This window comes from Orycteropus afer, unplaced genomic scaffold, assembly GCF_000298275.1.
Source record: "Orycteropus afer afer isolate SDZICR_OR568_19922 unplaced genomic scaffold, OryAfe1.0 scaffold00144, whole genome shotgun sequence".
NCBI lineage: Eukaryota > Metazoa > Chordata > Mammalia > Tubulidentata > Orycteropodidae > Orycteropus > Orycteropus afer.
Genome location: NW_006921731.1, coordinates 6,141,916 through 6,155,053, shown reverse-complemented (window position 1 = coordinate 6,155,053; position 13,138 = coordinate 6,141,916). Strand labels below are relative to the sequence as shown.

The window sequence follows — 13,138 nt, the reverse complement described above, 5'->3', positions numbered from 1 at the left end:
CCACTTTCGTATCCTTCCCTTCAAGGCTCAGGGGTCCAAGATTATCTTCTGTGCTGTGTTAATTGGTTTCCCTTTTCTTTGTTGAAGAGCGTCTGTGCAGTCCTTCTGCCTAGTCCACCATCTTGCCGGAACTCCTCCTGTGACCTTACTTTTGTCAAAACATCGGGTACTACCCAAAACTAACTGCTCTGTACAAGAGAGAAAATCCTTGGATGAGTCTCTTAGAACCCCTCCCACAAGGTTGGGATGTATGAATATTAGGACTGACACATTCCTGCCTGTTTGTGCACATTGTACCTAAACGTACCACACACACTTTTGTTCATGCATGAATCTCTATGTCTACATACTTGTTGTTGTTGGTGTTGTTGTTAGGTGCCCTCAAGTTGAGTCCAATTCAAATTGTTCCATGTGTACATGACCTCATGTATAACAGATCGAAACAGTGACCGGTCCTGCACCATCCTCACAGGCTTTGCTATGTGTCAGCCCATTGTAACAGCCACTGTGTCAAAACATCTTGTTAAGGGTCTTCCTCTTTTTCAGTGACCCTTTACTTTACCAAGTATGATATCCCTCTCCAGGGACTGGTCCTTTCTGACAACATGGCCAAAGTACATGAGACGGAGTCTGGTCATTCTTGCTTCTAAGGAGTATTCTGGCTGTACCTCTTCCAAGACAGATTTGCTCATTCTTCTGGTAGTCCATGGTATTTTCACTACTCTTTGCCAGCACCACAATTAAAATGCGTTCATTCCTCTACAGTCTTCCTTATTCATTGTCCAGCTCTAACATGCATATGAGGCTATTGAAAATACTATGGCTTGAATTGGGCACACTCTAATCTTCAAAGTGACATCTTCACTCTTTAACACTTTAAAAGGTCTTTTGCAGCATATTTGCCCAGTACAGTGTATCTTCTGATTTCTTGACTGCTACTTCCATGAGCATTTATTGTGGATTCAAGTAAAATGAAATCCCTGACAACCTCAATCTCTCTTCCATTTATCACGGTGTTGTTTATTGATCCCATTTTGAGGATTTTTGTTTTCTTTATGTTGAAGTGTAATCCATACTGAAGACTATGGTCTTGGATCTTCATCAGTAAATGCTTCAAGTCCTCTTCACTTTCAGCAAGCAAAGTTGTGTCATGTGCACATCACAAGATGTTAATTAGTCTTTCTCTAATCCTGATGTCATGTTCTTCTGTTAGCTCCAAACAGGTACAATGGAGTGAAAGGGGACAGGCCAGCTGGTACCATACAGCTTCTGGCTTCAGCTTCCACCAAACTGGTGAGGGAAAAGCAATGAAGCAAGAGCCCCCTCACTGCACTTACTCATAAACTGAAAATAAAATTGCAGAACAAAACACAGTTTTAAATGAAAATTAAACACCTTCCACCAGGAAGCATCCTGATGGGAAAATGGTTAGAAATGAGAATTTGTGGCCAGATAATGTTTTTTCCTCTCTTGATAAATACTTTTTAATTCATATGTGTATTCAATATTTATATTAAAAAATATTAGATGACAGTGGTTCAATCAGAGTCAACTATTGCTCATCCCAAAGGGAAAGGAATGTGGTAAATTATCTGGCTTTTTTGCTTGGTTTTCTTTGTTCTTCTAAGAACCTTTGGGTGATTTGTTTGAACAGTAACTTTCTCACCCAATGAGAATGAATAAAACAATAGTTGTCAAAGCCATTCATTTCCTCTTTGCAGGAATCTCTGGTGAAAACATCATTGGACATTTGTTTCAGTTGTTGTTATATGGTGTTGAGTTAGCTCCAACTCATGGAAATCCCGTGCCCAACAGAATGAAACACGGCCTGGCACTGTACTGTCTTCATGATCATTGGTGCATTTGAGTCTATTGTTGAGACTGCTGTGCCCATCCATTTCATCTAGGGCCTCCCTTGTTTTTCTGGCACTCCCCTTCACCAAACATATTGTTTTCTTCCAGCAATTGGTGTTTCCTGATGAGGTATCAAATGTCACAATATTCTATTGCTAACCATAAGGTTTTTAATGAGTAATTCTTGAAAGTAGATCACTAGGCTTTTCCTCCTTGTCTGTCTTAGTAAATAAGAGGTTGTAAAAATCATGACTAACACTGAAATTTGAGATTGTTTCTGGCACTAAGCAAAAGATGAACATGGTATGATTTAAGGGAGAAAAACCCCACATCCATGTGCCACTTTGGAAGGAACCATTCTGTGAATTATCTGTGATTTGTACTGAAAGAATAAAAAGGCAAGGAGAAATGACATGTTCTTTCGAGTTAGATGGTCTGGCATTAACATCCTGTCTCCAGCTTGGTATTCAGTGGCCTTGGCCAAGTTACTTCATCTCTATAGGGTTAAATTAATTAGCTCTGTTGGGATACCAGTTAAGACATTTGCTTCCTAATAAAAGATCAGTGGTTAGAATCTTTCAAGCCATTCTGTGAGAGAAATATGAGTTAGTTTGTAAAGATGAGTTAGTTTGTAAAGACGAGTTAGTTTGTAAAGATGTACAACCTTGGAAACTCACTGGGGATCTCCATGAGTCAGAATCAACTCAATGACAGTGAGTTTGCTGTTTTGACATAGAGTTAATCTGGTAAATGAAATGAAAGAATAGTATCTTCCCAAGAAGATGTTATGAAGGTTGAAAGTTTGACCATGAAAAGTGCTTAGCATAGGACCTGATGCACAAAAAGCACACACTAAACACAAGCTACCAATGGAGCTATGGCCTTTTCATTCTTCTGAGGATCTGCTCCATCCCATTCAATTCTCACTAAGACTCTCCTACAAAAGAAAAGTGCCACAACACTGCAGACACCTGAGCTAAATCCAAACCCTCTGATCTTCCTCCTACTGATAATTGCTCTTACAAGATATTTTTATGTAGGGATTCTCTAAATGAAGTCACTATAAAATGTGGTAATAAAATGAAATTCTACAACCCCAGAATCCTATTTGACCATTAATATTTGCTTTAAAAAGAGAAATGTATACCCATGAGGGGGAAAAAGTCCAGTGAACAAGTTGTTTATTTATTTACTTTTAAATTCTAGAAAGGGCCATAGTAGCATCTTCATAAGGCGTTCTGGTTAGCCAAAGCAGCTCTAGAGCCCTGCAGCACTTTCTAAACCCAAAACCAGATCCACTGCCATTGAGTTGATTCCAATTCATAGTGACACCCATTGGGTTTCCAAGGCTGTAATCTTTATGGAGGAATAGCTGATGGGTTTGAATGGCTGACCTCCTTGTTACCAGCCAAATGTCTTTCCCACTACACCACTAGAGGTACTGCACCATTTTCTGGCACTCCAGCATCCTGACTCTGCTGCCTTTGCATCCTGTTTTCCCAGAATCTGGCAGTTTTGCTGTAACCAAAATCAGCTCGGACTTTATATTCAAATCTCCTGTAACATTAGTTTCCTGTTTGTTGTTGTTGTTGTTATGTGCCATCGAATTGGACCCGACTCATAGCGACCCCTCCTTGGGTTTCCGAGTCAGTATCACTATGGAAGTAGATTGCCCCATCTTCCTTCCGAGGAGTGGCTGGTGGGTTTGAACTGCCAGCCTTCTGGTTAGCAGTCAAGTGCCTTAGGCACTATGCTACCAGAGTTTCTTTCCTGTTTAGTAGGCTCTTTATCATTCATAGTAGCTACCAGCATTAATATTTTAGTTAATATTTATATACTACTACTCTAGCCTTTAGCCTCAAAATATGTGAAGTTTGAGGTTTTGTTTTCAATAAAATAAATTTCTTTAATTCAAGTTTTAAAAGCACTGTCAGAGCAAGCATTCATAACTTCCAAGAGTCTTTCCAAAGCAATTTCAAATAATGCTTCAAATAAAAATAAGAATGAATATTTCTTACTCCCTTAAAACACTGCTACATAAAGTAAGCATGAAGTGAGTTTTCAACTCTTCGGAAGGTTTCAGCTCTCTGTGTTCTCCAGACTGCTTACCAAAATCTTTGTTTTGTTTTCTGGCATTTCTAATTCCCATCTCATCTCTTTCTTTTGATTTCATCTGTTAAAATGGATTGCTTATGCTAATAATTTCAGGCCCATAAATCTGTACATTTTGCATGAATTTTCTATTGTTATTGTGATGAAATTCTTGAATATTAGTTGAGAATCATTTTATGACCAAGAAGATGATAAACTTTTATAAATGATCCAAACTGTGAATTCTCTAATTACCAGGTACATAATTCTGAATGTGTCCACTAAATTAATCTGATTAATTATGTTAAATAAAAACAAATCCCTACAATCAAAAGCAAAATAAAAAAAAAAATTGAAACTGTATAACAGATTATTATAATAAACTCCAAGAAAGAAATTATTCTAGTGACTTTAAAACATTATAAAACTTATTGCATATTCTTAGTGGGATATGGTCTAGAGACACAAAGAATTGCAACACATTTAGACTGTTTTCAGTAGTCACATGATTATTTTTCTAAGAACATTATCTAAATATTGTGGGATAAAGCAAATGAGTAATCATAATAGTCATTAAGAGCCAGGATTTTCCTCATGAAAGTGAAGAGGTAGAGATGTTAGTGTTGGGGTTCAGTTAAATACCTATAGTCCTGAATTTGAATTGGAAGTAGCAGTAAGAATTCATAATGTATTTTGTCTTAAAAAAAGATCTGAAAACCCTGTTCTAAGGATCTCTGACTGTTAACTAGAAGGCTGGTGGTTCAAACCCACCAGCCACCCCTCGGAAACAAGATTGGGCAATCTGCTTCCGTAGTGATACTGCCTCAGAAACCCAAGGAGGGGTCGCTATAAGTCAGATTCAGCTCAACAACAGTGAATTTGGGTTTTTGGTTTTGTTATACAAAGAGGGAGTTCTGGTGGTGCAGTGCCTGAGGCATATATGACTGCTAACCAGAAGGCTGGTGGTTCAAACCCACCAGCCACTCCTTAGAAGGAAGGTTGAACAATCTACTTCTGTAGTGATGCCACCTCGGAAACCCAAGGAGGGTCACTATGAGTTGGATCTGACTTGACGCAGTGGGCTCCAAACAAAGAAAAGGCCTAGATTCAATTATATAGCCCAGTAGCAGCTACCTGATAGTGGAATGATTTTTTAATGAAGTACATAAAACAACAGAAGTGTTTGGTATATAAGATATTAAGAAGTATTCTGAAGAGGAAAAATAAGAATTCAAATAAACTTGGGAAATTTAGAATTTTCCTCTTGAAGCTTACATTTTACATTATAATTTTAAATGTTTTGGAAAAGTCTCTCAGTGAACAAATCTTATTTTTTTGTATTTATTTATTTCAAATCTATGAAATCACAATTCATTCTGTCTTAAAAAAAATAAAGAAAATAATTCTTTATTTTTCCCTGAAATCCTGTGTGTGTTCTACAGGAAAAGAGTGGAGGGTTGTGTCTTTCACTACACAACCATGCCATAGAACACAATATGGGAAATATTGCTGTGAAAGAAAAACTCAATCTTGGGATAATTATTCCTTGGTAAAGGAACACGAAGTCTAAAGCTGTAAGTGCCATGTATTTAAGGAGTGCATAATTTATGACAACTATAATTTAACATCTACTCAAAACTATACACTGTGTTTAGTGCTGGCAACATAAGGATGAAAAAGAAAAAAAGCCTAAGAGACTTTATGGTTGAGCACTACTACAATAAAAATTATTGTTGTTAATATTTCTTAACAAAAAGTTTGAAACAGTTTAAGGAAATCCTTAATTGTGATTTAGGGGTTTAGCATTGGCAGATAAGCTTTGGGCTGGGTCATGAGGAGTAAGTTAAATTACAACAAATCGAAGTGAGGAGGAAGGATATTTCTGGCAATACAAAGAGCTTGAGCAAAGATATCTTAACATTAGAGTGTATGATGTGTGCAGGAAACAATGGTCATACCAATTTGGAACAAAACAATGTGCAGGGCACAGGGTGGAGCAGGGGCATGGTAGCAGACAGATTGTGGGCTTTGTCTGACTGACCTGGCTGTCATCATTGTTCCCCCTGTAAATGACCTTGAGAAGAGAATTTCATCTCTATGTGACTCACCTTACCCATCTGTAAAATGAAGATATTTAATGTTTCCTGAATTTGTGAAGATGAACGCAAAATAATCTTGCAAAATTCCAACACAGCATAATACTAACTCAATATCAGTTGTTACTATTATTAGGCAGACCTTGGCAAAATAGTGGACACTCACAGTTGTTAGCAGAATGGCTCAGGATTGTGTTTTATGGGTAATGGAGAGCCATTGAAAGTGTCAGAGCATGGAGGTGAGGTGATTATCACTGTAGTTTAAAAAAGATGAATATGGAAGGATAAATGGTTCAGAGAGACACGTAGTGTTGTATTCATACCCATAGAAGCTGAAGAGGACATACAAAGGGCATTGGTCAAGTAGGAGAAATTCTCCAATGTTTCAAAGGTGCAGTTGATAGCACATCGGCATTCATTAGATGTATGTATGTGAGAGTGGAGAGTGAGAGAAAGGAAAGAATGCAAAATAACAGGAGAGTTTCTAGCTGGAAAATCTGACATGTGAGCAACAGCAACAATTGACGCAGGCCACACAGGAGGTGAACTGGGTTGGTAAAAGGGGATAATGAGTTCAAGTATGGATTTTTTTTTTTTTTTTTTTCCCCTATCATTTGTCTTATGGCCCATCACCTTTCTAGAATTTTGAAGATTTGAATGGGGCAACCCATCTTCCAATCTCAAAGATCCTTTCATTCTGTGGGTCATTATATTTTGAGTAGTATACTGTCTTATTACAACAACTGTCATTTGGAATGCTGCTTGTAAAGTTTGTCTAACAGATTTGAAGACTTAGTATAATATGCTCCAAAGTAAAGTACCAACAAAGTTTTAAAAAAGCATAGCAGAGGATACAAAAAATATAGCTATAGGGTTTGAATTATAGCAATCTTAAAAGAATGGACATTGTTTTCTCCAAGGATACTCGAAATTCAGTGCAAATTTAGACGTTCCGTGCAGCACCAATCTTGTGTGTGTGTTTGATGTTTTAATGTGCAGGGCAGGAGAGAATTGGGAAAGATTCCAACTATGAGCAGGAGGGAAAGGTTCAGTTCGTGATTGATGCAGTCTATGCGATGGCTCATGCCCTTCATCACATGAACAAGGACCTCTGTGCCGACTACCGGGGGGTCTGTCCAGAGATGGAGCAAGCTGGGGGCAAGAAGTTGTTGAAGTATATCCGCAATGTGAACTTCAACGGTGAGTCTTTAAACTTTGATGCCTTTTGGAATCCTAAACAATGATATTCTGCGTTTCCTAAGTTAAGTGGTTATGGTGTGGTTCAATCAATGATACTTACTCTTGAGTATGTGTCAAAAACCTAGTTGATTATATGATTTTGAATGATTGAATCACTCCAAAAATAGATGAATGCCTGAACAAGAGCAACAACAAAGTGGTTTTTGGAGATGGTTTGTCCTCCAGTCCTCAAAGTAGCTAGGTGTTTTCCCAAAGACAAATTCTTCCTTGGGCATGGGAGGAGAGAAGAGAAAGAGGAAAGGATAGTTGGCCTAGGTACCCAGGTTAATTGAAGTAATGGTTGTAATTTGCCACAACAGTTCCCTCTCAGATTATAAACTTAATTTCACAAATTGTAGAATGGCTAGAAATGAGTTATCTAAAGGAGGTAGAAATGGGTGGAAAGTGGGGCTTGAGGTAGGAGGAATAAAGAGGGAGTGTCACTTCTTGATTTTTCTGTTTTGCATAGTTTTGACAATTAAAACATGTTAATGCTTACATATCAAAAATTAAGGTAATGATCAAAATAAACCTGTTTGTAGGTGTAACCCAAAATGAATACAAACAGCATCAAATAAACTTCACTGTATTAAAATAAATAACAGAACCACAAAGCCAGAATGGGAAAGAAAAAAAACAAACATGAAAGTAACTTGGGAAAACAGTATTTGACTATATTCTATAGGGGTGAAGAAAAAGAACTATATACAGGTATTGTACAATAGCTAGTTAATTTGTTTTTTTCACAGTCTGAAACTACTTTACATACATTCTAGAATTGAACAAATAATTAAACATATTGTGGATAATGAGAGCTGGGTTTCTCAGTGCCAGAGAATAAAGTTACAAATAAGGAATGGGGTAAGGCTAGCATGAACTCTATAGTGTTGGACTGGAATATAATACATCAGCATGAATTTATGGCTTTTAATATACACACAAATGGGTAAATGTGAGAATAGATATAAACTCATGGGGATCTATGATGGCATAGTGGGTAAGGCATTTGGATGCTAACCAAAAGGTTGGTGGTTCAAATTCACCAGCTGTTCTGTAGGAGGAAGATGAGGCAATATACTTCCATAAAGATTTACAGCCTTGGAAACCCAGTGGTGTTTGCTATGAGTTGGGATTAACTCAATGGCAGTGAGGTGTTTCTTTTTTTTTTTTTTTAATGTGTATATATGTGTGTGTGTGTATACACATATATATTGCCTAGTTCTGTCAATTGAGTGGGCCTAGAAGCAATGATATCCTGGTAGAGCACACCTAGGGCCCACATCTTACTTATAAATATCATTCTCCAATACAAAAAACTAAGCTCCCTACAGAAATATGCAAGATGAGTCTGAAACATCATGTTGTTCCAGGAATTAAGAATCTGATTAAGTCATGTGGAAAAGAACAGGAGTGATCTGAAAGAGATAGCATCAGTCAATTCTGGGACAACAATGAATTTTAGCACATAGAACAGATTAATTAAACAAATATATATGAGTCCATATTGAATTAAATACATTCTTTATTGAATTAATGAAAGAAGGAGAAGAATAGCATGATGGAATGACAAAAAGTGATGGAAATAAAATCACCATTTTGAGAACACCTCAGTAATAATTGTCTCAGGAAAGCATCATCAGTGGACACAGCAGTAACTTTGTAGTGGATACGTCTAGGAAGACAGCACCTTAACCAAGTGACCAAAGTTAATTAGAAAAGACTTATTGACACCATGTACCCCATGATATATACACTGAGAAGGGCACCACAACACTTCTGATGTCTCCTTGCCAAAAATACATCACCTCGGTACCATCATGAAGAGACATCAGACAAATGTAAATTAAGGGGCAGTGTTCAAAATAATGGGACAGTACTCTTCATAAATGTGTCCTGAGGGAGTTGCAGCCAGAATGCTCTTTAGAAGTGAGCATGGCAAGACTTCATCTCACTTAATTTGGTCATGTTGTCATAAGGGACCATTCCCTGGAGAAGGATATCATTCTTGGTAAAGTAGAGGGTCAGCCAGAAAGAGGACAATCCTCAATGAGATGTATTCATACAGTGCCTGTTATGATGGGCTCAAGGATTGTGAGGATGGTGCAGGACAGGGCAGTGTTTCATTCTGTTGTGGATAAGGTTGTTTTGTGAGTTGGAGTCCACTTGAAGGTACCTAACAGCAACAACAACTCTTCAAAAAATTCCCAGGCCATGAAAAATAAAGACAGACAGAGGAACTCTTCCAGACTAGGGGCTGAGAAGCTATTACTGTTAAATGCAATGTGGAACTCTCATTTCATCTTAGACCAGAAAAAAGACATTAATGGTACAGTGAAGAAATTTTAATAACATATGAAGATCGGTAACTGTATGAAATCAATGTTAAGTTTTTCGCTTAGGTAATTATACTCTGGTTAAAATAAAACAAAACAAAATTCATTTACCCACAAAACAAATCAATCCACCTACCAATCCTCAATACCATAATACTGCATCAGACTTTCATGAGTTATCTAGAATTGAAATGGAAAGAAACTAAATCCAATTTGGGGATCAATAATTTTCACATTTAGATGGAGACAAAAATGATTCTGTACAAAAGCTGAAAATAATTCAACTTAAAATTATCTTCTTTAGTTTCCTCCTGACCTTTCTACAGAATTTCCTAATACATGAAACCAATTTTCCCAGAGTCAAATAGATATAAAATTTCATTGTTTATCAAACACTAAGTTATATATATTGGAGTGGCTTCTGGATTTTGCATTCTGTCCCATGGATATTCCTGACCATTTTTTCACTAGTGGCAAAAAAATAATTTTTAGACTTTTCTTGGTGATTTTCCCCTAATACTTCATCCACATAATATATGTAGATCCATTTTGTCACAATGGCCTTGTCTGATGATGAACAGAGTTGCTGAACTTCTGACTAGATAAAGAGTTTACATTTATCAAAAGTTTAGTGTCTGCCAGAAACTGCTAAGTATTATACCTGTGTTAGTTTATTTAATCTTCAAAATATCACAATAGTTTAGATACTATTACCTATCTCCCCACTTTTTTTATAGGTAACAGAACTTTTCTTTTTTTTTTTACATTTTTATTATGATTTGGGTAAAAGTTTACAGAGCAAGTTCATTTTCCAGACAGCAGTTCACATACACCTTATCTTAAAACATTGACTGAAATTTCCCACAATGCAACAGGTCGCCTCTCACTTCCTCCCCATAGCCACCTCTTCCCTGTGTCCTTCCCTCCCATTCACCCCTGCCCCCTGAGCTGTCTCCCTGTGCATACACAGCCCTTCTATTCTCCCATGATTGATCTCTCCAAGGAATGTATCTACCTAATGGTAATGTTCAGCTCATATGCCTGTCTTTTGTTTTGGCTGAAAGGCAGCTAGGGAGCATAGTCTCAGGGGTTCTACTGGGGTCTATCAGACCAGCAAACCTCATCTTTTTTTTTTTTTTTTTTTTTTATGTTTTTGAGTTTTGTTCTACATTGTCCTCCTGCTCTGTCCAAGATTTCCTACCTAGATCCCCCTCTGGCTGGTTGACAGTGGTAGCCAGACACCATCTAGTTCTTCTGGTCTCATGTTCATATAGGCTGAAGATTGCATGGTATACCACTCCCTTGGACTGTTTATGGAAGCTTTCTTAGAGAGGTAAATAATCATGATAGTCAAAGCCATACAGTGAGGTAGTGATGATGCCACACTTGGAATCTAGAATGTCTGATTCCGAAGCTACATACTTTACTCTTATTCTCCAAGTGGCTGACACCAAGGGCTTCCTTTAGATATCTTCTATCTCATGGTAAGATGAGAAGCTCTGTGAGAATTCACAGCCAGGACAAAGCATTTATCTCTCCCTCTGTCATCAGTGTTATCCTGCCTTGGGTCAGCATAATCTTTTCTGTGAAGACATATTTTTCTACTATATGTCCAGTCAGGATACTTCTGGCTCAAGAGACATGTCACATTCATTGACAGCAGGGCTCAGCAGTTTTGTAAGGCACGGAAACCTCTGCTAGGCTTAGTGTATTCCACATCACTTTAAGTGAGCAACTATTAGAATCACAAGGAGTTTGATTTTTTTTTTTTTTTCTCATTCTATTTCTTAAATTTTAAATAAAGAAACCAAATCCCAGAGAGGAGAAAATATTTGCCCAAAACTTCAGAGGCAGTGAAAGACAGAGACAGATCTAGAACACAAGTCTCTTTCTTGTCCGTTGTGAAGAATTTAGCCTTATTACTGGAATATTTTAGGAAGATTTTGATTTTTCTTTGTCTCAATAAGCTTGAATGTGTTTCTTTGCTACTTAAGTAGAGAATTGGCTGAAACCCTAGGAGTTTTGTCCCCAAAGACTAGAGTACAATTTAATCATTCTGACATTTACATTTACCAAATCATCAATCTAAGAAATAATATTTAAGTGTCCTAAAAGTATTGCAAATCTTTACCAACTAGTTATCCTCATCTCATGCACTGAGAGAAAAGGTGATTAATTAATCCTTCATGACTTCCAGCCTTTTTTCCCTGCATCTGTAATATAACTCTTGAACCAACATTAGTTTTAGTTACTCTTTGTTGGCCCCTTTAACCAGGTAACCAAACTTGCATATGTAAATTTCACAGATTTGGGTTCTTGGATACAAAATTTTAAACAATTTTAGTTCTCACTATGTTTGTAGCTAGATTTGCTAGCTTCTAGAAAACAGATTTTGGTAGGGGTATACCAAAGTAAATCTTCCCTAAAGTATATTGCCCAGTCTTCCTTCCACAAAGTAGCTGATGGGTTTGAACCACCAATCTTCTGGTTAGCAGTAAAATGCCTTAGGCACTATTCCACCAAAGCTGCATATTATGTAAAGATGTTTACATCTGTATCTCATACCCCACATGATCTTCTTATAACATAAAATTATCATTATCCCATTGTGCAGTGAAATCTATGTCCCTTCCCTTTGAATCTCATTGACCATTTTGCTCATGCGTAAGTGACACTATGTGATTTCTAAAGTGTAAAAGATAATAGGGCTTCCACCTGATTTCCCTGAGACATTTGCTCTTAGGGGTGAAGAAGCCAAAGAGCCACATCGAGAGGCCATGTTCCAGCCACCATGATAGCCAAGGTCCTCACAGCCAAGGTAGCTATCAACTATCAGACATGTAAGTCATCACATCTTTGGATAATTCCAAGTACAGCCTTCAAGCTTTCAGTTAATGTGAGTGAAGCATAGACACACTGTCTCCATATAGACTTCTCAAATGACTGATCATGAGCAAAATAAATTTTGTCATCTAAGTGCTAATTTGTGGGACATGTTTTTGAGGAGCCATAGATAACTGGCAAACAAATCAAGACAGAGTTTCTGAGATCTGTGGGTGGTAAAATTGGAAAAAAAAAAATCTGTTAAGTAAATGCATTGAGGAAGATGACTGTTCTGTCATGTGGGGAGTTGGGATTCCAAATTCTCTGTTTGGAAAGGAAGGAGTTCTGTTCACTCTCAGCACTTAGGGGAGATTTCAGACTTGAGTACAATCTGTCATTTATCCTCTGGTGGGAGCTGGAACCCATCTTGTCAACTGTCCCTTTTTCCTTTATTTGAGTAAAGGATTACTGCATTCTCACTGTTACACCAAAGTCAAAAGCCAAAGCACTGCCATAGAGTCAATTAAGACTCATAGCAAACCCTACTGTATTTCCAAGGCTGTAAATCTTTATGGAAGTAGATTGCCTCATCTCCCTCTTATGGAGCATGTGGTGAGTTTGAACTGCTGACCTTCTGATTAGCAGACAAATTCCTTATCCACTGCATCACCTCACTGTAATACCACATGGGAATCTCTGCAG

General features: G+C 37.5%; 1 protein-coding gene across 1 annotated transcript in view; it reads left to right on the top strand.

The window, feature by feature from the left end:
- The window catches only part of GRM7 (glutamate metabotropic receptor 7), a 1,568,320-nt gene that overhangs the window by 1,132,174 nt on the left and 423,008 nt on the right, over positions 1 to 13,138 (top strand). Inside the window, exon 6 of the mRNA XM_007945853.2 lies at positions 7,041 to 7,241. Within this exon, the coding sequence (XP_007944044.1) occupies positions 7,041 to 7,241 (201 nt within the window). The remainder of the gene's footprint in view (positions 1 to 7,040; positions 7,242 to 13,138) is intronic.